General features: G+C 37.6%; 2 protein-coding genes across 4 annotated transcripts; one reads left to right on the top strand and one right to left on the bottom strand.

Annotated features, from left to right (window-relative positions):
- Nucleotides 1-1,632: 1,632 nt before the first annotated feature.
- On the bottom strand, nt 1,633-6,969 carry LOC126812136 (40S ribosomal protein SA). Its single transcript, XM_050538393.1, has 6 exons — nt 6,871-6,969; nt 4,702-4,867; nt 3,861-4,066; nt 3,352-3,510; nt 2,653-2,781; nt 1,633-2,042 (listed from the first exon to the last, which is right to left on the bottom strand). Exons 2-6 carry the CDS (start codon nt 4,832-4,834, stop codon nt 1,713-1,715), a joined length of 957 nt encoding a protein of 318 aa, XP_050394350.1. The 5' UTR covers nt 4,835-4,867; nt 6,871-6,969; the 3' UTR covers nt 1,633-1,712.
- On the top strand, nt 6,786-22,055 carry LOC126812139 (protein N-terminal asparagine amidohydrolase). 3 transcript variants are annotated; one of them, XM_050538397.2, is made up of 11 exons: nt 6,786-6,997; nt 12,824-12,958; nt 13,952-14,054; nt 14,373-14,438; nt 15,480-15,588; nt 16,250-16,323; nt 17,706-17,759; nt 18,493-18,546; nt 19,580-19,680; nt 21,221-21,334; nt 21,869-22,055. In XM_050538397.2, the coding sequence occupies exons 2-11, from the start codon at nt 12,875-12,877 to the stop codon at nt 22,034-22,036; spliced, it is 927 nt and encodes a 308-aa protein (XP_050394354.1). In that variant the 5' UTR covers nt 6,786-6,997; nt 12,824-12,874; the 3' UTR covers nt 22,037-22,055. The 3 variants fall into 3 exon arrangements, with proteins under 3 accessions (XP_050394354.1, XP_050394355.1, XP_050394356.1); XM_050538398.2 differs by lacking the exon at nt 6,786-6,997 and adding an exon at nt 7,197-7,272; XM_050538399.2 differs by lacking the exon at nt 6,786-6,997 and adding an exon at nt 7,403-7,422.
- Nucleotides 22,056-26,605: the final 4,550 nt, after the last annotated feature.

Raw genomic sequence — 26,605 nt, 5'->3', positions numbered from 1 at the left:
ATTTTTATACTCCAGTTTTTTTTATATAAATGGATTTAACAAAATAGTTTTATTTAACCACGCTTCCATTAAGGTGATATTGTAGACAAGTCATGTACGAGGGCATCTTCAATAGAAGGCTTGATCTCGCTTTAACTACATACATCTTATCAAGGCCTTCACGTAATACCTTGCATATTGGGGCACTAATTTCGATTGGGTACAAGCCCAACTTGTGAGCTTATCAGATTTCTCGATCGTCGTGAATACCAAGTCTCGTGCTTTCAAACTAAATGTCTACCTGTGATAATCGAGTTGCAAAGTTCAAGGTTCATTCAATGTCAAGGTTTCCATGGAGGTCGCGATGTCACAACCTCTGATTAGACGCTACTGTAGATAACATAGCTATAAGTTCGGGAATTTTGAAGTAAACAAGCAACGTCTAGATGTTGTAAAACTCGCAGTCGTTGCTTCAGGAACATGGTACGACGGGTGTCCCAACCAATCTACTCATGTTGCTATAAAAGTATCTCAGTATGTGCTGGACAAGCAAAATATGAATTCCACATACTACATGTATAATTTCTTATACACAGTTGGCAAACAACAGGACCCTCTCATGCATTCTCAAAATGGGGAAAACCAAATGCAGAGCCATGGTTTAGTATCTTCATGGCTAAATCTATTTATGGCCAGCTCAGTTTTTGTCACGGTCGCCAAGATGTAAATAAGGTTAGGGCACGTGATTGTTGGCGAGATTCTAGGTTAGGGTAAGCATTGGGGCTAGGGTTGGGATTAGCACTAGCCCTGTTTACATCTTGTGACCTATGACGAAAAATTGAGCTGGCCTTAAATTTTAGCACTAACCGTATCTTCACGAAAGCAAATTCATGATGACATGACACATACATTAGATGACAATGCAGCTTTGTATAGTTCAAACCTGCTGAATTGACCAGGGGCAGGATCAACACTGACCACGAACCACAGTCTGGTTGCCCTTGTGGAGGGAGGGAGAGTTTAGCATCCACTCGATACACACTAGGTCATTTCGGGCCTAACATAGTTCAATTTTATTTCAATAATTTGCTTGCTTGTTGGGGTCTTTAGCAATGGGAAGAAACCGGAGAACCCAGAGAAAACCCACAAGGTTGAACAGCCGGCCCTACTCCTCATCACGTACAACCAGGGAATCGAAACCACTGCAGTTGACTCAATGACAGACCTTATGATACACCGTGCATGTGTTAACTCAAGAGATCCAACAACAGATTACAGGTGGTGTAACACCAGTTTATATCATCTGAAGAGGTTGCCAAATTGGAATGATGTTCCTTATTAAGAGATTCATCTTTCATTATTTTGATTACGTAGCTTGACAAATGTTGATTGTGAAGCATCTGTATCATACCAAATTACTTGAATAAGCAGCAAAATCAGATTTTCTTTTAATTCTAGGAGTTAACACAGAAAGTACTGGTAGAAATAGAATTTGCAAATATCCCACCCGTTTTTATCTTCATTTAAATTGTGCCGAAGAATTATTCCTGCTTTTGTGTTAACATATATTCCCTCCCTAAAAATCACAAATAATTCAAAGTCTTTTCATAACATTTCCTGCATCAAAAGTAAAATTGAAAACAAATCAAAATGTAAGATGATTTTTCTTTTATTTCTTTTGAATTTGACAATTCTTTTATTGGTCATTGAGCTAGAAGACTGGTTAGAGTTATCTACCATTGCTCAGTGCTGCCGCCACCCCATTCACTCTTTCCAGCAGGTGCCTGAGAAGCCCATTCTTTACTTTCTGGAGCAGCTGCGGCTCCAGTTCCTGTAACACCAGACCAATCCTTCTCTCCACCAGCACCAGACCAGTCCTGGGTGTTGCCGGCATAGCTTTGGATAGGATTGGTAGTGACAGGGATAGCTTCACTGGCCCAATCGGTAACTTCAGTAGAGGCAGCAATAGCTGGAGGAGCGGTTCCTGATTCAGGCCATGGATCTTCAGCACTATCTTTAGCAGCCTGGGCCTTCTCTAGAGCTTCTCTTTCTTCCTTCTCAATCTGAAAATAATGATTGGACAAAATTAGTGTTTGGAAAGTTATTAATCTTTTTCGTTGTCCAATGCTGATTAGGAGTACCCCCTTACCTCTCTTGTAATCAATCTATTTGGAGACTTCAAGACTAACATGTTATTTATACAATGGGAACTTGTCTAGATAATGAACAACAACCTACAATATAATGCTCACATGAAGCAACTTTAAACTGCACAGTCAATGACAACTCTGCACTCTGGACATTGGTTTTTCATTCAATTATGTGAATCTGGATTAAAAATTCTGTCTTCATTGGCCCAGTCGTTCATTCAAGAAATCACACTCGTTCCATCGCCCCTGTGTACCGACGACTGCTTCTTCACGATCATGCAAGAAATAGCGCTCGTTCCATCGCCCTGTGGACTGATGGTCTACAATTACTGCTGGGTCTCCTTCATGCCAGATTTCACACAGGGTCCATCACCCTGTGTACTGATGGCCCAATACATTGCTGCTTGTCGTTCATGCCAGATATCACGTGTGTCCCCTCACCCCTCTTTACTGACGGCCTACTACTACTATTTGTTCATGCCAGAAATCACGCTGGTTCCAAAGATATCTAAGTATGACATACCTCTTCAGGATCTCTGTAGAAGAACAGATCCACCATAATATCCCAGGGATGTTCTCGGCTGATGGTTCCACGAAGACGTAGAACTTCCCGAGTCAACAGCCACCAGACTAAACCAATAGAGTGAACACCCTGAAAAAACAACATTTTATAAGATTCTTCTGTACTAATGCACATAAACAAATTCTAATTGAACAGAAAACCATTGGCCAAATGGTTTAATCCACGCACGTTAGATCATAAGGTCTGTCATTGTGTCAAGTGGTGTGGTTTCGTTTCCCCGCTCGTTGCCTGTCCTACCTCGTGAGTTTTCTCTGGGCCCTCTAGTTTCTTCGCCCTTTTTGATCAGAAAACTTAACATAAACACTAGTGCTGCCATGATATACAGTGAGACTACATATGCCACGCTTCGGTGCAAGGTACTTTAAATTCCGTACCACAGTTTGGTCAACACGGTACTGATTTTTTTAACCGCCTGTTTTATTCCGATACTCAACTATCATGCAGAGTTATGTCCCCCTGTAGTTTAAAGGGGGGGGGGGGCTTCTAGCAATGAAACATTCGTCACTGGCAAATCACGAATATTGGAACAAGTTTTTAAGCATTCAATATGTGGAAAATCACTAAAACAAAATTGCTTGCAAATGAAAGAACAAGAACTTTTTCCTTTAACCCCTGTAAAGTTACATAACATGAGCCTACCTTATTGTTACATGGAATAGCTATATCAATATGGCGAAGAGGGGAATCTGTGTTACAAAGGGAGATAATTGGGGCATTGATGTAAGAAGCCTCTGTGATTGGTTGATGATCAGTTCGTGGATCAGTAGCAACAATTAATCTGGGTTCTCGGTAGGCAGCCTGAAAAATAGAAATAAGAATAAAATATTATATGGTCCAGTACTTTAACAGTTTATGCAGAGTAATAAAACAGTTTTATCATTATTAAATGATAAATGTGCATTTTAGGACTGAGGCGAGTCAACACTTATATCTTCAGTTTCCCACTGTTTGATTATATAGCTCTGGGCACTTATTCACGAAAACTTAAACTAAGTTACAACCGAAATGTTTTACAAACGAACCCATTGTAATAGTCGCCAGCTTTCTTTGAGGGCTGACAAAAACCTAGCAAAATTCGCATTTCAAAACCACCGTAGGCTAGAAAATAGATGAGTGCCTCAAAAAATTATATTTATAAAAAAACGTACCTGAATCTGATTGGTGAAAGTACCAGGCACAAATCGACCAGCAATGGGAGTAGCGCCAATGTAGGTGGCGAATTTCAGGATAGCTCTCTGACCATAAGGTCGAGCTGAGAGTACTGAGATATCAGCTGGATTCTCTACAGCTGCGATAATACGAGCAGCCAATAATAATTTATCCCATGTCTTCTTTAAATTGATGATATGTACACCTGAAAAACAACATGGACGGAGTTAACACCTTTAAATCAAAGCAGCATTAGGTAAGATTAGATAAAGGGCTGACAATTCTTCCTATAATAATTAAAAAATAGATGATGAAAAGAGAATATTTTGAAAATTTCAGTCAAATTACTTCTCTAAGCCAAGGAATAGGCGATACAATTATAGACTAGCCTTAATTGACATCAATACTGTTGTTACAATAATAAACAATGTTTTGATTATCTATTTTTACAGTAACCGCATCCAGCACAAAATGTATTTGACTCCAATACATTAAGTTAATTAATGTCTAATTAATAATCTAGATAACATTTCAGGTCGATTTCAAGGGCGGCAATAGGCAGATTTAGCTCTTGCATAATGAATTATGTGTACATGAGACATTCTTGCATTCAAGTTTTAAGTCAATTCAGAGTTCTATATTACATTCTAATCATATTTACTAAATAAACCCTTTAAGTAACTTGTATTCGATATAATTGTGTCGCGTGTTATTAAGTTTTAAGTCAGTTCAGAGTTCTACATTATATTTTAATCAGATCTACTAAATAAACATTTCATAATTTAAAAAGAAAAATTCAACACAGGATCTCGTATTTTTTATTGCTCCTCGTCAACTTACCATCTGGTTTTCGTTTGAAAACATATTGTTTCATTTGATGGTTACAATTTGTAGCCCCTAAATGGGTTCCGCAGACAAGGAATTTGGATACATCCTCCTCCTTGAGGGCTAATACGTCTAAACCTCCGGACATCGTAGAGTCGATCTAAGAGTTACGGCGACCAACCTGAAAAAAAAAAAATGTCAAAAATATACATAAAGATAAACAACTTGACAAATTTTTAAGAGACCTTTTGGTTAATGTAAATGTACAAAATGGAATGGAAAAGGGGTTTTAACATCCACCTACACTGACTGGGCTAATCAGAAGAGATAGAAGGATGGGGTTTAACGTCCACTCGACCTAAACTTGGTAATTTTTGGACCAACACACGGTTCAATTTTATTTCATTAAATCGCTTGCGAGTGGGTGTCTTTAGCAGCTGGAGAAAACCCATAAGATTAGTCAGGCGACCATACTCTTTGTCACGTACAAACGGATAATCAAAACGTCACTTGACTCAATGGCAGAAATGAAATGTGATTCAACATCCTACTGTTCTGTTCCGACTGGGCTAATGAAGACAGGCATATGCCATACTCTTACATCAAATTCCAACTGCCAAGGGATCTTTTATGTGCATGTCCATGTGTGCACGGGACCTCATTTTTTTGTCCCATTCAAAAAACTAGACAGCTGTTCTTGTCAGGCACTCCGTTCCGCACCACTGGGGCATGGGGAAACCACGCGGGAAAATCACGAACTTTCTCGTTCAACACTGTAAGTTGTAACCTCCAGTGTCTTACTCAGACATCATGGAAATGAAATGAACTGAAATGAAATGAAATGGAGTTCAACGTCCTACTGTTCTGCTCCTAACCTGGGCTAATGAAGACGGGCATACGCCATACAGTGTGCTATGAGGGAAATTTTGCCCGGACAGCGGCACTACGGCCTACTCTTATATCGAATTCCAACTGCCAAGGGATCTTTTACGTACACGCCAATGTGTACACGGGACCTCGGTTTTTCGTCCCATCCGAACGACTAGACAACTTTCCTTGTCAGCAGACATCATGGCTTCCGACTCAATGACAGATGATTTAAAGCGAACACGTTAAACCATTTGGTCACCCAACACCCCCTTGGGTAATGAAGACGGGAATGCAGTATGCTTTGAAGGAAATTTTGCGCAGACAGCAATGCTACAGCCTACTCCTATTTGGAATTCCAAGTGTCAGGATTTCTTTTTGTGCACACCAACGTGAACACATATAGGAGTTGCTACCTGCACAACTGACGAGGGGTAAATACTCGAGATCAAACACAGGACCTCCAGGTTAGCAAACTAATATCTTACTCACCGAGCCACAGTGGCTCTCAGTAAATAATGTGGTTTGGTGGGTGTGTTCAATAGTTTGTCACATTACTCATCCCATAGGATTACAGCCCTGTCAATTTGTGAGCATGTTCAACAGTTTGTGACATATACCACACCTTATTGGATTACAGCACAGACAGTTATTGGGGGGGGGGTCGCCTGTTAGTAGGGGTGTCGTATAGGGGCAAATGTCATATTTATCGAGGACCCAGAGCTAGAGAAAATTTTGCAGTTTTAATGCATTTTGCAATGAAAGTTGCTTAAATTTAAATTTCATTTGTCACAACTAATCAAGAAACGTCTGTGCCCCTTGCTCAATAAATTTTCAGACACTTTCAGTGCCCCATTTAATATAAACCCAAACCAACTTCGGTAAAATGAACAATTTGGTTGAGGTTATTGAACTAAAGTTAAACGTACAGAAATGATTTCAACACGAATCATGATGATTATATAAAATATTTTATTTTTTTAGAAGCTTTACAATAAGGAGTAAAATATTGAGTTTAAATGCCACGGTGATTAGTAAGCCGCGAACTGCCTAACCATGAGATCCGGTGCTCGATCTCGATTGGAACATAGCCATAATTTGTTCTTTCTGTCAACACGTGTTTCAACATGGCGGAAAATTTGTCAACACGCCGCCAACTCGTCTTTGATCGTCGTATTTTTCCCAAAACGGGGACATTTCTATTGATTGTAAATGCCATATATGAAAGAAAACAATCGGTGGATTTTACAAGTTTATTTTTATTAATCGTTTCGCCTAATATGGTAAAATACTTTGAAAATTTTGGGAGCTCCTTACTTCTTGTTGAAGCCAAATGGAAGTCGAACGAGAAAAGAGGAAGTGGAACGTGCAAATATCGGGGATATCAACTTCCTGGCCAAGGCGTTTTCGTTTCAATGCGCATGTAAAGGAAGCTGTTGTGAGGGTAAATAAAGATAATTACTTTTTATTTTTTTCTGTCTTTTCGGTCTTTCGTGTTAATTTCAAAATATGTTTTCGCTACAAGGCTCTGTAAGGCAAAGCCCGATTGTTTAAATTGTTTGTGATCTGTTTCACAATGCCTTTGGAAGTATTTTTACCATATTATATAGCCTTTGGAAAAGAAAAGAAAGTGAAAGTAGAACTTTGTCTATCAGAAAGTGAAAGTAGATTTTTAAAAGAGAGAAAAATGGGGTTTAACGCCCACTCGACACAAACAAGGTCATTTCGGGACTAACGTATGGTTTAATTTTATTTCAATAATTTGCTTACACGTAGGGGTCTTTAGCAGTGGGAGGAAATCGGAGGACCCAGAGAAAACCCACAAGGTTGTTACAGGGGACCCTACTACTCCTTGTCAATGTCATATGCGTATGTAACTAACCTACGAAAATTAATTGGTGGCTATCTTTTTTTTCGCATGTATACAGTGAATGGCGATTTTGCTAAGTAATCCCAGCCAGAATTTGGCTATTTTCTAAAGTTTAAAGGAGCTAAATCGCTAACATTTGGGACCTAGAAATTGACAAAAGTGGGTCGCAACGCATATAATACTGTAATATGAATGTATATAAACTGATTTACATTCAATGGTTTCCGTTTTTACTCCAATTTCAAATCAGTTATGTTCGGCGAAATAAGCCAGCAGTCTCAAGCGAGTGCAAATTTCTAGCGTCTGGTTATTCCAGTCTACATATGCCGTTTGATTTGGTGCAATGTGTCTAGCCTCGTGCTTCGAGTCTCTTGATACAACTGGGGATGAAGCGCATTATGGTACACGATTCGTGTACCATTGGTAAAATGTTTATTTTGTCTTAAATATTGGATATCAAAAGCCTCCCTTTTTCCAGTAAGATCACAACATGAATGTTGATTTAATTTGACAAATAAATCGTGTTTTCAATGTTGAAGATTTTGGATGATATTGAGTTAGAGACTTAGCTACTTTAAAATATTTGTTTTAGAACTGAAATAAATTAACTATTAAGTCAATCCCAACGCTAAAAACATCAACAGAATTGATTGTGTATATCTGAAATAGACACGACTGACGCACAAAATAGTGCCAAGATGGCAGCCTCTATGAACAACCATCCGCAGACGCTGTCATTGAAGACAACGTCAATTCTATGAGTTGTAGATGTTATTTTTGTAAAAAATCATTGGAAGAAGAGAGAACATGTTGGGACTGTATGAATTATATAGTCTTTATGGGTGCAAAGGACACAATGCTGAAGATAAACCTATTGTTTACAATGTAATGAGTTGTTGACCTCATGACCCATTGACGTCAATGTCATGACCTGTGATGCGTAGTAGTAGATCACGTGATATGGATATCATGGCTATTGACTGTGTCTGAGATACTTCTCAGCAGGTAGCGTGTCTCAGATGTTCAGAATGTGTCATATGTACAACCGGGAAGGATTTTTAAAAATAAATTTGGAGACTGCGGTTTCGGACAGATGAAATGAAATGAGGTTTAACGTCCTACATTTCAACTCTGACTTGGCTAATGAAGACGGGCATACGCCATACACTGACCTACTCTTATATCAAATTCCAACCGCCATGGGAATCTGTTACGTGCACGCCAATGTATACACGGGACCTCATTTTTTCGTCCCATCCGAACGTCTAGACAGCTGTCCTTGTCAGGCCCTCCGTCCTGCTCCACAGACAAGGGGAAACCATGCCGGAAAATCCAAATGAACTTTCTCGGCCAATGCAAGAATCGAACACGCGGCCTCCAGCCTAACGAGCCAGCGTCTTACCCATTTAGCCACCGTGGCTCCCTTCGGCCAGATGCTATTGGTAACTGGTGCTAATAGAAGATCCAATGACGAAAACACTTCCTCATACATAGTCATAAGTAATAGAAAGTTTTACCATGTTCATTGGCAGTTATTGTTAGGGCAACTTGAAAACACCACAGTCTTAAAATTACAAGGTTTGGGTGGGGCATTTGGCAGAGAGGGGCAGATCAAAAGGAACAGAATTTACCATATAAGTAACATGATCAGATTTCTTTTAAAATAGTGTCAACTGACACCTGAGTATAAAATTTAAAAATCTGACCGGAAAAAGTGAGCCCGCATACCGGTTTCTGACTACCCCAAAAAGTGCCAACAGAGGCCAAAATTTGCCTCATAAGTAATATGATTGAAATTGGTGTCAAATGATAATTATTTATGAGTAGGTTAAAAAAAATACCAAATCTGACCGGTTTCAATGGGGGCAAATCCCCAATCTGACTACCTACTTAAACTTTGCCCAATTTGCCATGCCCACAAATGGGGACAATATTTGCCTTAGAACTATTTCTGAAATGTTGTCATGCAGTATCTGGATATTAAGATGCAAAATCTGACTGGAAAAATGAGCCACGTCCCTTTTTGACTGCCTTGAATAATGGTGATGTAATAATAATAATAATCACTTTATTTCAAAAGGGTAGAAAATTAGGCCTGGGGCCTTTCTTACATTTTGCCATTTTAACAACACCAAACATGCATAAAATCCGGAACAAATGTTTTACATAATGTGGGCTAAGAATTGGCTCATAAGTAATATCATTGGTGCCAAATGTTAGCTATGTATGATTTGGTTCTAAAAATATCAAATCTGACTGGTATTGTGGTATATATAGGCTTTATATACATATAGTTAGGTCCCAGGTCCAGTCCCAATGTTGACCAGCAAGTGGTTTCCCCTTATGAGTTGTGCAGGATGGAGCTGCATGACCTGGCAAGGAACAGCGTCTAGTCATTCGGATGGGACCAAAACCAAGGTACTATATATACACGTTGAATGCATGTGGGGAGTTGGATGGCTAAATGGTTAGCGTGCGCGCACTGTATCATAAAGTCTGTCATTGAGTTGACTGGCGGGGTTTCGAATCCCCGGTTGTACGTGACAAGGAGTAGGGTCGCCTGTCCAACCTCGTGGGTTTTCTTTGGGTCCTCCGGTTTCCTCCCACTGCTAAAGACCCCTACGCGCAAGCGAATTATTGAAATAAAGTTAAAACCATATGTTAGTCCCGAAATGACCTAGTTTGTGTCAAGTGGATGTTAAACCCCATTTCTCTCTCTCTCCTTTTGAATGCATGTAAAATAACCCTTAAATAAAGAGTACCAGTAGGTGGAAACGTTGCTCTCCAGGCAATATTATCATGATATATCGTTGAATCGGTGTATCGCGATTTACCTTCTCATGATTTACATATTGAATCGCGAGAAGCTGAATCCATGTATCACAATTTTTTTTTGTGATTTTTTTTTGTTGCTTCAATAGGTAACCGGTCACTCTTATTATCCATGTCACACATTATCTATAGGTATACAAACACTCTTAAATTGTTTTGATCCTTATTTTGATCCACATCAATATCGTGATATAAAACATCGGCAGGACTAAAAATATCAATTATTCACATATCCTCTTGTTTTCTTGGTAAATATTGACTGGGTTAGGAATCGCAATACATTATCGTGACTGCAGTAGTAATACACAGCACTAATCATAACACAGTCATCATTAACCCTGATGATGTTAAATAAACCAATTTACTTTCATTTATTTACATGTATATATTATATAATCGTTTATTTTAACCCAGTTTAAGACTTGGTACTCTTATCAGTTCAACAATATGACACACTATTAAAATATCTGGCCCCAGTGATGGGATTTCAAAAATTTTCTTGTCAGACATTTTTACCGAAAATAAAGGGGCATAACTCTTATTATTTAAGCAGGCGGTAGTAGTAGTAGTTCTTGGTGTTTAACATCTGCTTCCACATAAGTGATATCGCAGACAAGTCATAGGAGAGCCGAAGCTGATTCCTGTTTTTTAGAATATGATTTTGCAATCTTTCCATTTGGCAATAGGCCAAGGATTTGGTTTAGTGGGAAGTTCTTCCTTTTATTTAATATAAAACATATCGCTTGGTAGATGATTTCGTCTGCTTCTGGATTGGTAGATGTCATCGTTTGGGGTTAGTGTTTAGGTGCCAGGCCCGTCTTATCGTGGCCTCCCCTTACTCCACTATCCCACTCTTTGGGCTTGGTATCAGTTTTATTTGCAGAATAGTGTTTAGGTGCCGAGTTCGTCTGATCGTAACTCCCCCTTACTCCACTATCCTGCTAGTTTGGTAGATGTCATCTTTGTGGGGTTTGTGTTTAGGTGCCAAGCCCGTCTTATTGTGACCTCCCCTTACTCCACTATCCCACTCTGTAGGTTTGGTGTCTGTTTTTGGCTGAATAGTGTTTAGATGCCGAGTCCGTCTGGTCGTGACTCCCCCTTACTCCACTATCCTGCCAGTTTGGTATAAATCCCCTATGTAGTTTAGTGTTTAGATGCCGGCCCGTCTAACCTTGACCCCCTCTTACTTCACTATTCTACTTAGTCCAACTGTGTCCATTAGGGCGTGGATTTGTTCGAAGATTTGCAGTTTCAGAACTGGTCTCGGGAAGAGTAGATTCTTAGTGTTGAATGGTATGTTGTTAGTCTCCATTGTTCTCACTAGTTCCCTTCTCTCCTCCTTGTATACCTCGCAGTCTACCAGGACATGGTTGGTGGTACATTCTTCTCCGCACTCACAGATGATGACTTGGTGTTTGTAGTCTCGCAGCCGCTCTTTCACCCTTAGCTTCGATATAAGTCTACATATATCTCTTCTAGGGTGATTGAGTGTTGTCTTTGTATATATCTTGTCATCCAGCCGGAATCTGTATGTGTCAAGTTCAACGAGATTTAATTCCCAGATTGAATTGACCTGTCTTTTGACCATACTGTAGATTTCCGTGGTGCTGTAGTCTATGGTGCGGAGTGGTGCTGTGTCCTTGAGACCTTCATTGGCTAGTCGATCTGCCTCCTCGTTTCCTCTAATGTTGACATGTGATGGAATCCACACAAGTTCTAATTTGCTTACCTTCTCTAAAACCCTCTGGTACAGCTGCCTGATTTCCAAAATGACTTCTGGTCTTGAGTCCGAGTTGTCATTTTGGATTGAAATCAGACTGCTCAGAGAGTCGCTTGGAATGACGAACTTACTAGTCTTTTGATGGGAAATCCATGATATAGCGTCACGAATGGCCACAAGTTCTGCAGTGTACACCGAACAGTTATTGGGCAGTTTCCTGCTTATTCCCTGTTCCCCGTTTGGCAGATATATTCCAAACGAGCTGGTGCCCCTTTCAGGATTGCGTGAGCCATCCGTGTACACATGGTCCCAGTCATCAGACGGCCAGTTGTCTTCCAGGTGTTCTAGAGAGAAAGCACTGCTGCAGTGGGGTTGTTTTTCTTGTCGGTTTTCTGTAGTAGATCTAGATTAACCGGCGGTATAGGGAGCGTCCAAGAGGCGATCGCTGGGGGGTCGTGTTCATTTAAGCAGGCGGTTTCCGACCACAATTAAATATCACGTGTCAACAAAATATTCAAATGGCCCCATGTTCACAAAGCATTCCCAGACTTAAGTTAAGAATTAACTGAACTTTCAATCACTTTTTCTGAGAAATATCTTTGATCCAGAATCACCAAACTTTGATGTACGGTACTTGATACATTAAAACAAACGTTTCATAAATGGCTGTATTTTAGTTAAAAGAAGGCAAACAATTTTGAGTAAATACTTAGTAAGTCTGAGCATGAAAGATATATATAGACAAATCAACTAAGAGACTGTGAGGATCAAAAGTTTAATAATACCACTGTTTTATATCTGCGATAATTCATGCTTTATACAAGAAATTTGTTGGATTTATATTCTAGTGTCACTCACTGACAATATTTCACAAACCTATAAAGTGAAGAAAATACATCATGCCATTGTTTATCAATGATGTCAAGGTAGAGAAGATTCCAAGCTCAATTTCTAAATTCTTATCACAGCAGTCACATTTTGAGGTGAGTTTAATTTTGAGATATTTTATAGTACCGGTTTTGTGTCTTGATACCTAATTACTTAAAGTTACAATTTCATATTTTCTAAGAAAGTCAAAACATAATTATTTCTATGTCTTTTGCTCAATAGGTTGTCAACTCACTATTATACGATCATAGGTGTCATTCTCACACTTAAAACTAATTTACAGCGGAAATAATAACACAATTACCTCCCTTCTTTTCCTATTCCCCACCATGGAATAGCTATCTTCAAACGTTTGAATTTGAAGTTGAAATGATATTTTTGCCAATTTCTCAACTTGCAATAGTGAATTATAGGATTAATAGGATTATTCTTTAACAAGGTAGTACTGTTTATAGATACCATCTATTTTAAGGCTTTATTTTAATAAATTTTAAAAATATAACTTAAAAATATGAAATTGCAACTTTAACCTGATTAATTAAACATACATTATGCAAGCAAGAGCTAAATCTGCCTATTGCAGGTCTTTCTTTTAGCCTGAAATGTTATCTAAATTATTAATTAGACATTTATTAACACAAAAAGACCTTAATCAACACTTGATGTCATCTTATGTGTCGGATTTTCATTGGATTTGAATCCGATTTGCTGCTCAACACTCATTGATGATTTCATCCAAAAGTGGAAAACCAAGACTATATTTTAATCATACTGACTTTAGTAATACATCACCTTATCACTTGAGGGAGTGTTGGATGGCCGAATGATTGACGCGTGCACGCTGTATCATAAAGTCTGTCATTGAGTCAACTGGCATGGCAAGCGAATTATTGAAATAAAATCAAACCATATGTTAGTCCCGAAATGACCTAGTTTGTGTCAAGTGTAGGTTACCCCCCTCTCTCTCTCTCTCTCTCTCTCTCTCTCTCTCTCTCTATCATTGACAGATTAATCTATGCCTTCCCAGATATACCGATACAAACAATTCAACGGACCATATTATATTCAGCATCAATGTTTTATTTTAGGAATCGGCTAAAGTTTTATGTAATGGTGATACAAGAGTTGTTGGTCCTGAAGGCTTGTTGTATGTTGGTCAGAGAGAATTCGGAGGAACAACGTCCAGCGATGGTATTAAATAAAATGATATTGATAATAAATAAACCATTAAGTATATTTTACTGCAGTTTAAGGCCTAAAGTTTTAATCCCACGATTTAATTTGGACTTCTATCTGATCTGTTAAAATAATCCTTTAAGTATATTTTACTTTAGTTTAAGGCCTAAAGTTTTTATGGACTTCTTTCTGAACTGTTTCCCCTTTGTATAAGTATAAAATGGGATGGTGCACTTTGGATAAACTGATTTGTCAGTAAATTTTAATACCAGAAAAACTACAAAAATTTGACTCTATATATTACAAGAATTGAAGAATTGGTTCTATTTTCAGATGTTATACAAGTTATAGGTTCTGAAGATGCTACAACCTGTCACCTGGTTATAATAAAACATACAGGTAATATTCTACTTCACACGGAGACGCAGTGGCTCAGTGAGTAAGACATTGGCTCGCTAACATGGAGGTCCCGTGTTCGATCCCAGTAGTGGCCGATAAAGTTCATCATGATTTTCTGGCATGATCGGTTATTGTCTATTGGTGCAGGACAGAGGGTATGACAAGGGACAAAATATAGTTTTTCGGATAAGACAAAAAACAAAGGTCATGTGTATACATTGTCATGCATGTAAAAGAACCCTTGACAGTTGGAATTAGAAATAAGAGTAGGCTGTAGTGCTGCTGTCAGGGCAAAATTGTCCCCATAGTGCAGTCCACAGCCGTCTTTATTAGCCTAGTCGATGCAGAAGAACAGTACGTTGTTAAACCCCATTTAATTTCACACTTCACATACCACTGACGTTATTGTCAAAGCTGTTGAGATTGTCTGGGATCCTCACAGGGAAGAAACTTAAATAAAGAGACATTAACACTCCCACGCTGCCCGTGCAAAATTTCCCTCATAGTGTATGTCCGTCTTTTTTAGCCCAACTGGAGAAGAACAGTAGGACGTTAAACCCCATTTCATTTCATTTGTCTGGGATCCTCACAAGGAAGATTCCCCTTGTCAGTGGTGCAGGACGAAGGGCCTGACAAGGACAGCTGTCTATTCGTTCGGATGGAACGAAAAACCGAGGTCCCATGTATACATTGGCATGCACATAAAAGATCCCTTGACAGTTGGAATTCGATATAAGAGTATGTCATAGTGCCGCTGTCCGGGTAAAATTTCCCTCATAGCACATTGTATGCCATATGCCCGTATTCATTAGCCCAGTTGGAGCAGAACAGTAGGATGTTAAACCCCATTTCATTTGTCTGGGATCCTCACAAGAGAGAAGCTTAAAGAGGCATTACCACTATCACCAAGAAAATAAATGTAATTCATTTTGAACAAAATCATATCCAAAATATCCCTAAATTCATGAGTAAAGCAATGTTTCAGTGCCTAATTTGTCTGTCAACTATTAAGTTGATATGTGTCCATTTTTACTTCATCAGGTTCAGGAGGTGCATGTGTTGGACATTTTGATGGTTGTGGTACATCACAGGGTTTAAAAGATATGATCCATCTTGTACAGAATTTATCACATGGCACTTCACAAGGAAGGTAGAGCTATAAACATGTACATGTATATTGTTCTGTTTTAATTTAAAGTCGTTTACTTCACTGCACCTTAGACCATGGGTTTAAGGTTGGCCGTATATGCTGGTCAAGACCCATTGGTAAAAACAATTGACCGAAATGTCTCACCAGTCAATTTACTCGCTGTTAAACTAACAACACATGTTCAAAACCCCATTTTCAAACATGGCGATAATCAACTTCCAAAATGTAACTATAAAATTGATCCCGGTGTTGACCAAGGAAGCTCCCCTAGATTTTTGTGCATGGTTTCCCCCTTGTCAGGACACAAAGGGTCTTACAAGGAACAGTGTCTAGTCGAAAAATCAAGGTCATGTGTACATGTTAGTGTGCACATATATAAACTCTTGCCATTTGAGGAGGCTGGGTGGCCGAATGGTTAACACATGCACATTGCATCATAAGGTCTGTCATTAAGTCAAATGACGTGTTTTCAATTTCCGCTTGTATGTGACAAGGAGTAGGATCGCCTGTCCATTTTGTGAGTTTTTCCCCAGGTCCTCTGGTTTCCTCCCACTGCTAAATACCCCTACGTGCAATCAAATTATTGAAATAATGACCTAGTTGTCGAGTGGTGGGTGCATGTTTTATTGCCTGGCAACCTATGTTTGTAAAATTGTTTCAGATTAGAAATTCATCTAGCTGGTGGTTTTAAAGATGATCGTAAATTGTCAGCAGCGTTATCTTTAGAAATATTGAGTAGGTACAATGTGTTATATACAAAAATAGTGATAATATATCCCCTAGTTTTATACCAAAATAGGGATAACATATCTTCTAGTTTTATACAAAAATAGGAATAACATATCCCCTAGTTTTATACAAAAATAGGAATAACATATCCCCTAGTTTTATCTTTAGAAATATTAAGTAACTACAATATGTTATATACAATAATAGTGATAACATATCCCCTAGTTTTATCTTTAGAAATATTAAGTAACTACAATATGTTATATACAATAATAGGGATAACATATCCCCTAGTTTTATCTTTAGAAATATTAAGTAGCTACAATATGTTATATACAAAAATAGGGATAACATATCTTCTAGTTTTATCTTTTTGAAATATTAAGTAGCTACAATATGCTATATACAATAATAGGGATAACATATCCCCTAGTTTTATCTTTACAAATATTAAGTAGCTACAATATGTTATATACAAAAATAGGGATAACATATCCCCTAGTTTTATCTTTTTGAAATATTAAGTATATGCAAAATATAATAGATGCGAACACAAGTCCTGCATCTCCAATCCAAGAACTGACTTACGATCATGGAGACTGGAATTGGACTTGGCTGTTGTGACAACTCACTACTCTTGTATATTCCCTAGGCAGTGCTTTATTGATATTCCCACTGGGCCCTTACCAATTTCTACCAGATGCTGTCCGCTGGCTTAACCGATTAAAAATATTTGTTCTTCTGTATATTACCACATGATTGTACATGATTTTATATTACCACATGATTGTACATTGTACATTAAGTAATATATGGATTCCGTATTTCAATATATTATATAATGTTTTGCTCAAGACCATTAAACAACTTAAAATACAGACGTTATCCCGCATGTGCATTTCATTGAAATCGTCACACGAGTCCAGTATTTCAATAATGTACGTCTGGCACATTACCTTTACACCAACATTAAAGGATGACATCACATCTGTATTTTAAATATAGATATTATACCAATAACCAGACAATACATCCATCTTTAAACTTTTATGGTGGGCCCTGAAAGGACATCCCTCTAGTCATTCGGATGGGACGAAAAACCGAAGTCCTGTGTTCCCTTGGCAGTTGATATTCGATATAAAAGTAGGTTGTACACCTTTGTCGGGACAAAATTTCCCTCATAGTACACTGTATGACGTATGCCCAGTCGGAGCAGAATAGTAGGACGTTAAATCCCATTTCATTTCATTTTATTTTAAATATTCAGTAATTGGTGGATAAACTAGGTCGTGTGACCAAATTGCTAGCTAAAGATAAAATGTGAAATTGTTTTCCTGAAAACTGACTAGAAAAAGATGAATATTGGACTATATTATTCGTATTTGCAGATTGTTTACGTATTATACCAGAAGATATTCACCTCATGACAGCATGTATAACAGGTAAGTCATAACAATACAGTTAAACCTGCTGTACAGGCCACCTGTTCAGAACAGTCACCTGCTTCAAATGTTATATAAATTATTATTTAACCATATATTAACATGACCAGCCCATACTCAACTCTCTGGGCCATCGGATGGTTCCAATTATGAGTAGATTAGAACACCACAGCCACTTAAGAGTTTAATGATTAAACAGATAATAAATTAGAGAATAAAGTAATTTGAATGAAATTTTCAATATATTCATTTTTCATTATCTATTTTTGAACTACATAGTATTATAACAAGAACTACCAGCTCCTTATCTAAATCTTACATAATGTATCTTTAATAACTTGTATTTATTGAATGATTTTGCCCTTGGTAAGAGTTAGTGCTAAATGATAAGGCCAGCTCAATTTTTCGTCATAGGTCATGAGATGTAAACAGGGCTAGTGCTAATCCTAACCCTGGACCTAGCCCCAATGCTTACCTTAACCCTAATCTACAATCTCGCCAACAATCACATGCCCTAACCTTATTTACATCTAGGCGACCTTGACAAAAATTGAACTGGCCTTAACAAATAGATTAAGCCCTTGGTAAGGGCGGTGTTTTATACAGCCCATAATACTCTTTAACTGATTCAAAGATTTTAATGTGTTGGCATTCATTTTCTAAATATAGTTACATGCCCATAAATATACCCTGATATGTAATTAAGGCCCATGAGCCTCTTGTTTATTTTTAGATTTAAATACAACAATGAAGAATGGTGTTCCTTTTCCTATTATATATGGCATAGGTAAGATAGAGAGAGAGAGAAATGGAGACACAAACTAGGTCTTTTCAAGACTAACATATGATTCAGTTTTTTATTTCGCAAAGTGGTCTTTAGCAGTGGGAAGCAACAGAAGGACCCAGAGAAAATTCATAAGATTGAACAGGCTACCCTAGTCCTTGACACATGTAAATGGGAGTCAAAACCACGCCACTTTACTCAAAGACACTGACAAACCTTATGGTTTCATGTGAACGCATTAAACCATTAGATCCCCCCCCCCCTCCCTTCCGGTATAGGTAAGACTAGGTGTAATATATCTTTATCTTTATGTTGAAAGATCAGTTAGTCAGTGTTTGATTTGGGATGGTTTTGGTCCATCCAGGTACAAAAGGTTTACAATGTTATTTTTTTTTCTTGATACATATTGGGGATACTCGATTGAACGTTCCGGAATTAAATTCTCTCAATTCCAAAAATAGTGTCAATGGAGTGAAATGGAGATTTTCGGAGTACAACGCCTGTTCCGACGGCATAAAAAAATAGGGGATCCCGGTGGCTAAGTGGGTAAGACGCTGGCTCGCTAGCCTGGAGGTCGGGTGTTCGATCCCTGCATTGGCAGAGAAAGTTCATCCAGATTTTCCGGCGTGGTTCCCCCTTGTCAGTGATGCAGGACAGAGGGCCAGACAATGACAGCTGTCTAGTCCTTCGGATGAAACGAAAAACCGAGGTCCCGTGTGTATATTGGAATGCACGTAAAAGATCCCCTGGCAGTTGGAATTCGATATAAGAGTAGGCGATAGTGCCGCTGCCCGGGCAAACTTTCCCTCATAGCACACTGTATGGCGTATGCCCATCTTCATTAGCCCAGTATAGGAGCAGAACAGTAGGACGTTAAACCCCATTTCATTTCATTTCATTTCATTTCATAAAAAAATATCTTAATCAATCATGACAATCGAGGACCCCCTTTTATTCTTTTGGCTACTTATTATCTCAGTTTATTTCTTCAGCTATGAACTGGTGAAATTTTCACTGATGTTTGTTTTCTTCACAGCTATAAACATTAAAACTGGTGAAATATTTAAAGCTAAATTCACAGATAAAGGACCAGATCAACCACTCAGATCAGCTCGACATTTTACTGGGGGAGAACAGGTATATATCAGTGATGTAATTTCGCCTGTATATTCCGGACATGTCAGACACTATTTTCCAAACACCCTTAATTGTCCCACCAGGAATATGCCCAATCAGACATGGTGAATAATATTCAAAATTCCAAAATTAATATAGTGTACTGAGTGTATAACTACCACTCAACCCGATTATCGTTGATAATAGGCTGAATTGATTAGGTAATTAAGTGATCAATGTACATGTATTTATCATGTTATACCATCTATACACCTACCTTGATTAACTACTTAACTTAATCTGCCTTGATTGACTGACTTAATTCTTTGTCAACCCCAGTAGGAGGGTTTTCAGGACTTCATTACCCCAGTAGGAGGGTTTTCAGGACTTCATTACCCCAGTAGGAGGGTTTTCAGGACTTCATTACCCCAGTAGGAGGGTTTTCAGGACTTCATTACCCCAGTAGGAGAGTTGGATGGCCGAATGGTTTAACATTTGTGCATAAAATCACAAGATCTGTCATTGGCATGGTTCGATTCCCCGCTTGTATGTGAAAGGGAGTAGGGTCACCTGTCCAATCTTGTGGGTCCTCTCCGGGTCCTCCTGTATCCTAACACATCTAAAGACCCTGACGCAAGCGGATGCTAAACCCCATTTCTTTCTTATTAGCCCAGTAGGTGCAGAAAAGTAGGATGTTAAACCCCATTCCATTTATTTAGTTGCTGTGCAATAATGTAGATTATGTGGTAGTCCAGAAGTCATGACACTATAGAGTTGCTACTGTGGTAGTCTAGAAGTCATGACATTTATAGAGTTGCTACTGTGGTAGTCTAGAAGTCATGACATTATAGAGTTGCTACTTTGGTAGTCTAGAAGTCATGACACAAAAGAGTTGCTACTGTGGTAGTCTAGAAGTCATGACATTATAGAATCGCTACTTTGGTAGTCTAGAAGTCATGACACAATAGAGTTGCTACTGTGGTAGTCTAGAAGTCATGATATTATAGAGTTGCTACTGTGGTAGTCTAGAAGTCATGACACTGTAGAGTTGCTACTGTGGTAGTCTAGAAGTCATGACATTATAGAGTTGCTACTTTGGTAGTCTAGAAGTCATGACACAATAGAGTTGCTACTGTGGTAGTCTAGAAGTCATGACACTGTAGAGTTGCTACTGTGGTAGTCTAGAAGTCATGACACAATAGAGTTGCTACTGTGGTAGTCTAGGTTCTCATCTTGTGTGTGGGGTAGGGTGGTCAAACATCTTCAATTGAAGGCTTGATCTCGCTTTAACTACATACATCTTATCCCGTAATACCCTGCATATTTTGGCACTAATTTCGATTGGGTACAAGCCCAGCTTGTAAGCCTATCAGATTCCTCGATCATGGCGAATACCAAGTCTCACGCTTTCCAGCTACAATGTCTACCTGTGATAATCAAGTTGCAAAGTTCAAGGTTTAGCTGCTGCATGGGGATAATTCCATGCTTTTCATGCCTATATTTATATAAAAAAGAGATTCAGGAAACATTCATTTAATATTCTGTATGCTTTTCTTTCCAGATGTTAAATATTTATGATCATGTGAACAGAAACTTGACAATCGGACCATTCTCTTATGATCCACATCCACGAGCTAACCAATATGCCCAACTACCCAATCACGTCATTCGAAAGGTAACCAATGTCTTTACTGTAAATCTCAAAAACCATACATTTAATGTCACATCAAAGTTTGTCAAATAAATCTCCAGATCTCAGGATATGATGAATGAACATTGTTGATACTCAGGATGTTCCTGACCAAAAGAAAACCAAAGATTAGTCTTAGATAGAAACAGTATTTGTGCTACATGGTTACTTGTATGCTTCAGTAGGTTTTTTTTTTAACATTGACTTAAAGATACATTCCCCCCAAAAAAGTATTTATTGGGTGGTTATTTCCAATAAAAGTATGGAAATTTTGGTATATATGGAAAGTAGTAATATCTAATCTTACTTGAAAATACTGGATTCCCTGAAAAACACTCATGGAGCGCATACAGGACAAGAATGTAAGAGTTTTCCTTATCGAGAGCCCAACAATTAGGAGTGTCTGCATGCGTGACGTCGAAGGTTGCACGCGGAGATTGAGCACTTGGTGTACATGTTGATAAACTTTATGAAGAGTTATACGCACAACTGCAAAATAAAATATTGTTTATATTTCAGCATCTTTCGACATCTCCTGAACAAGAACCTGCAGGATTTGAAGATACTGTTCGTGCAGCTTTCTTACATCTCCGAGATTATCCTGATCCAATGAAATCACATTTTGCCCACAAGGGTCCTCGACGTTATAAAAAGGAAAGAAATGGAGATTGGACTCTTATTAATTAAAGGAACAGTTTTATCATAATTTTTGTTTTTAAATTTGATTGACTTTAAAGTAGCTAAGTCTCTAACTCAATATCATCCAAAATCTTCGACATTGAAAACACGATTTATTTGTCGGTTTAAATCAACATTGATGCTGTGATCTTACCGAGAAAAGATGGGCTTCTGATATCCAATATTTAAGACAAAATAAACATTTTACAATTGGTACACGAATCGTGTACCTTAATGCATTTTAGCGCTATTTGTAATAAGGGACTTGAAAAACGAGGCTATGCATAATCAACGGTGACGCTATATTCTTTTCTGGAGAGCATGCCCAATAAATACTTTCAGCGTAGACTGGAATAACCAGAAGCTAGAGATTGAAATTCAATTGAGAATACTGGTGTATGTCGCCGAACCTAACTGATTAGAAATAGCAGTAAAAACAGAAACGATTGAATGTAAATCAATTTATATACATTCATATTACATTATTGTATGCGTTGCAACCCATTTGTGTGAATTTCTAGATCCCAAATATTAGCGACTTAGCTCCTTTAAATCGGAATGTCTTTGACGACACAAACCATCCTTGGCATCCCTTAGTCGTATTGTTCAATTCTATACCACTAACCCCATGGTCCATTCACAGGGTTTTCACGAATTCAAGTGTCAACTCTTATAAAACAGGTGGAATTGACATGCTGATCTCGAGATTCTGACCCATTGACTCAAATTTCTGGACCCCCACCCCCCACAAAAATTTGCTCCCAGCAATGACCTCAAATGCCAGGTTATTGACTCAATTTTTCAACATTTTCTCATATTATAGCCAGTCTTTTATTGACATTTATTGTGGGGCGAGATTGTGGATGGAACCCTAGATTTCTAACCGCCCCCAACTCTATTCTCAACTGAGAGAGAGAGAGAGTTTAAAATCCACTTGACAAAAACTAGGTCATTTTGGGACTAACTCATGATCAATTTTATTTCAACAAATCGCTTGCGTGTAGGGGTCTTTAGCAGTGGAGGAAACTGGAAAAAACCCACGAGGTTGGATCTCAACTTCTAGATCCGCTACTGAAACCAGCACAACTTAGTGTCATTAACCTACATCAATTTGAGTGTCATTTAGTGATTGAGCACATTAAAAACACAACACAATTTATATGGAATACAATCACTGGTTTATACACATATAGCACGACGTTTCGACAATTGTTCTCTTGTCGTTATCATGCTATATGTGTACAAACCAGTGATTGTTTTTCCATATAAATTGTGTGTTGTTGTTTTTTTTTTTTTAAAGATAAGTGAAACAGTTCAATTATTTACACCTGTTAATTTATTACCATATTTAAATGACATTAGTTCAACAGGGAAGACCAACAATTTTCAACATGGTTTCCATAAATTTTATATATATTTAGAAATAACCACCCCTGTAACACGAACAAAAAAGTTTTTGTCGGTTAAAATTTAATTTCAATCCAAACCGGAAGTGATGTAATTGGCTCACCATTGTCATTGTGTCGTCTTTTGACCAAAAGTATTTTTATAGCTTACAGAAACTTTTTGTTTGTGTTTTAGGGGTGATTATTTCTAAATATACATATTTAAAATCTATGGAAATCCTCTTGTAATCGTTGATCTTCCCCCTTTAAGATATTAACGATACAAATATAGACATACTGAGTTACTGTACATAAATAAAATAACAATTAAATCTTATAATCAACAAAATAAGCAACTTGACAATCAGGGGTTTAACAATCTCATTAAAATACTGGGACCTGTTTCACGATAAAATCCAAATTTTAGTAATTTGATTGGATAATATTAGATTGATTTTAGTGCTTAGCCAATTAAAATTGAAGTATCTACTAAAATTTGGATTTTAGCTTTAGTTAAGATTTCGAGAAACAGGGCCCAGATCTATATTTCGTTTCATTTTTTTTTTTTTATACGTTTGATTGCATCTACGGCATGAAGATCTGACCAGTTGTAGTGGTAGGTTGTTTCAGGGGGGTCATACGAGCGGCTTTTGACCCTATGATTTCAGACATTTGATTAACCAATCTGCGTTGATGTTTCTAGTAGGATACCCACAGTTCCGTGCATCACACGCCCAAAACTCGCTGCAACAGACCGCTTCATTGGCTAATCCCTCACATTAACAAGAACGCATTTTATATAACAACTCTTCCAGATCCTAGTGTAGTAAACACAAGTAAAACAAAATTTTGAATAATAAAAAACGAAACGAAATAGGATCTGTGTTTTAATCAGATCAGAGTTTTAGAGAAGTAAAATGGGAATTATGTGACAAATTGTGGTTTCAAAAGATAACACCTGGAGTTAACAAAAAATGTTATTTTATGTTCACTTCAAATTTTGGCTAATTACAATATTCACAAAAAAAACAACATATAATAGTTATATACATTACAATAGAAATTTTTTAAATACATTCATTTTACAATTTTTTTATTTTTTTTATCACTTCAACTGAGCTGCATAACCATCGTAAACTTTACAAACCATCATGAACACAGAATTTATTTTCCTTATAAAAATAATATATATCACCACTGACTGACATTACTAAATTCATAATCACAATCTGATTAAAACACAGATCTTATTTCGTTTTATTTTTTAAAATTTTGTTTTAAATGCCTTTACTACACTAGGGCAAAAAGCCGCTCGTACGGCCCCTGACGCGTCCTTCCAGTACTACTGGTCAGATTTTTTTTTGTAGTGTAGACCAACAAAAGTATAAAAAGAGAGAGAGAGAAATGGGGTTTAACATCCACTCGACACAAACTAGGTCATTTCAGGACTAACATATGGATTTAATTTTTTATTTCAATAATTTGCTTGCCCATAGCAGTGGGAGGAAACAGGAGGACCCTGAGAAAACCTACAAGGTTGGACAGGCGACCCTACTCCTTGTCACGTACTACAGGGGATTCGAAACCACGCCAGTTGAATCAATGACCATTCGCCCCCGCTTGAAAGTATAAAGAGAGAGAGAGAGAAATGGGGTTTAACGTCTACTCGACACAAACTAGGTCATTTCGGGACTAACATATGGTTTAATTTTATTTACATAATTCGCTTGCGCGTAGGGGTCTTTAGCAGTGGGAGGAAACCGGAGAAAACCCACGAGGTTGGACAGGCGACCCTACTCCTTGCCACGTACACCCGGGGAGAAAGTATAAAGAAACGAAATGAAATATAGATGTGTATTTTAATCCGGTTGACATGCTCACATATATAAAATAACATAATAAACAATCTATAATTCATTATAATATAAACATTTATTGTATTATAACTATTAAACTGGTCCCATAGAAAATATCTTTATCCATAATATCTAGAGAGAGAAATGGGGTTTAACATCCACTCGACACAGACTAGGTCATTTTGGGACTAACATATGGTTTAATTTTATTTCAATAGTTCACTTGTGCGTAGGGGTCTTTAGCAGTGTGAGGAAACCAGAGGACCCGGAGAAAACCCACGAGGTTGGACAGGCAACGCTACATTTATTCACATGAAAAGCCAGTCCATAATCAACTTTCTGGACCGTCGGATGGCTCTGATTTTCAACGGATTGAAATACAGTCACCATTTAATTTAAATATTGATAATGGAGACTGTATATTATCATTGTCATAACTTTGCTCAGAATGAAGTACCAGTAATTTGATTAAAATTTTCAATATATTCATTTTTTATTATCTATTTTTAAAGTATTATAATGAGAAGATTTTTTAAACTATTATAATAAGAACGGCTATCTCTTTATCTAAATCTTATATAATGCATCTTTAATTTGGAAATGATATTCATATATAAATATTGACTTTTGGACCAGTTTGTCTGTAAATGAGGTCTGTGATAAACAATAGGAAAGTTTTATCCTGCCTAAAATGCAGATTATTGAATACTATATGTGTCTGTGAGAGAGAGTGTGAGAAAGAGAGAGAGAGAGAGAGAGAGACAATATGTGTGTGAAAGAGAGAGAGAGAATACTATATGTGAGAGGAGAGAGGACCTGTAGAGCATTTACAATATTTTGATGACAGGGCCAGTAACTCTAAATTTCTTTCTGATTATTAACAATCACAGCCAATTCGAAAAAAAAAAATCTCTCAAAAAACCTCTATGCTCCATTCACTTCATCTGATATGTTCAATTGTTATTTGAGGTGTTTGTGGTATATTGTGTCCTGTCCGTAGGTTTGTCATGTATAATTGTGTGTGGTGTGATCTCCCTGCACTTACTATAAAATGAAGAAGTCACTGTTTCAGAGAGAGAAATGTGGTTTAACCTCCACTCGACACAAACTAGGTCATTTCGGGACTATCACTGTATCAAGTTGTATAAGTATTTTATAAATATATTATATTGTCTGTGAGTGTTGGAAGCTGGGTTATGTTCTATAAACCTACTAGCAATTAGTAAGTAGCATTCTGCACTCAGAGAACTATCTACTGCCATTTTCAAAAAATTAGTATATTATTTTGCAATACGGTTCTACTGTCTTTCATACTCATAAAGACTAATTAAATCTTT

Source organism: Patella vulgata, chromosome 2 (genome assembly GCF_932274485.2).
Source record: "Patella vulgata chromosome 2, xgPatVulg1.2, whole genome shotgun sequence".
Lineage (NCBI taxonomy): Eukaryota > Metazoa > Mollusca > Gastropoda > Patellidae > Patella > Patella vulgata.
The sequence above is the reverse complement of the archived record's forward strand: the minus strand, read 5'-3'. Positions and strand labels throughout refer to the sequence as shown.

Bases quoted from the DNA above. Each gene is read 5' to 3' on its own strand.
- LOC126812139 (XM_050538397.2), top strand. From the start codon at position 12,875: ATGCCATTGTTTATCAATGATGTCAAGGTAGAGAAGATTCCAAGCTCA. The intron at 16,324-17,705 runs GTAGGTACAATG...TCGTATTTGCAG, and splicing joins GTTATCTTTAGAAATATTGA to ATTGTTTACGTATTATACCA. The intron at 18,547-19,579 runs GTAAGATAGAGA...TTTTCTTCACAG, and splicing joins TCCTATTATATATGGCATAG to CTATAAACATTAAAACTGGT.
- LOC126812136 (XM_050538393.1), bottom strand. From the start codon at position 4,834: ATGTCCGGAGGTTTAGACGTATTAGCCCTCAAGGAGGAGGATGTATCC. The intron at 4,067-4,701 runs GTAAGTTGACGA...GTTGTTTTTCAG, and splicing joins TTTCAAACGAAAACCAGATG to GTGTACATATCATCAATTTA. The intron at 2,782-3,351 runs GTAGGCTCATGT...TTGTTTTTTCAG, and splicing joins CTATTCCATGTAACAATAAG to GGTGTTCACTCTATTGGTTT.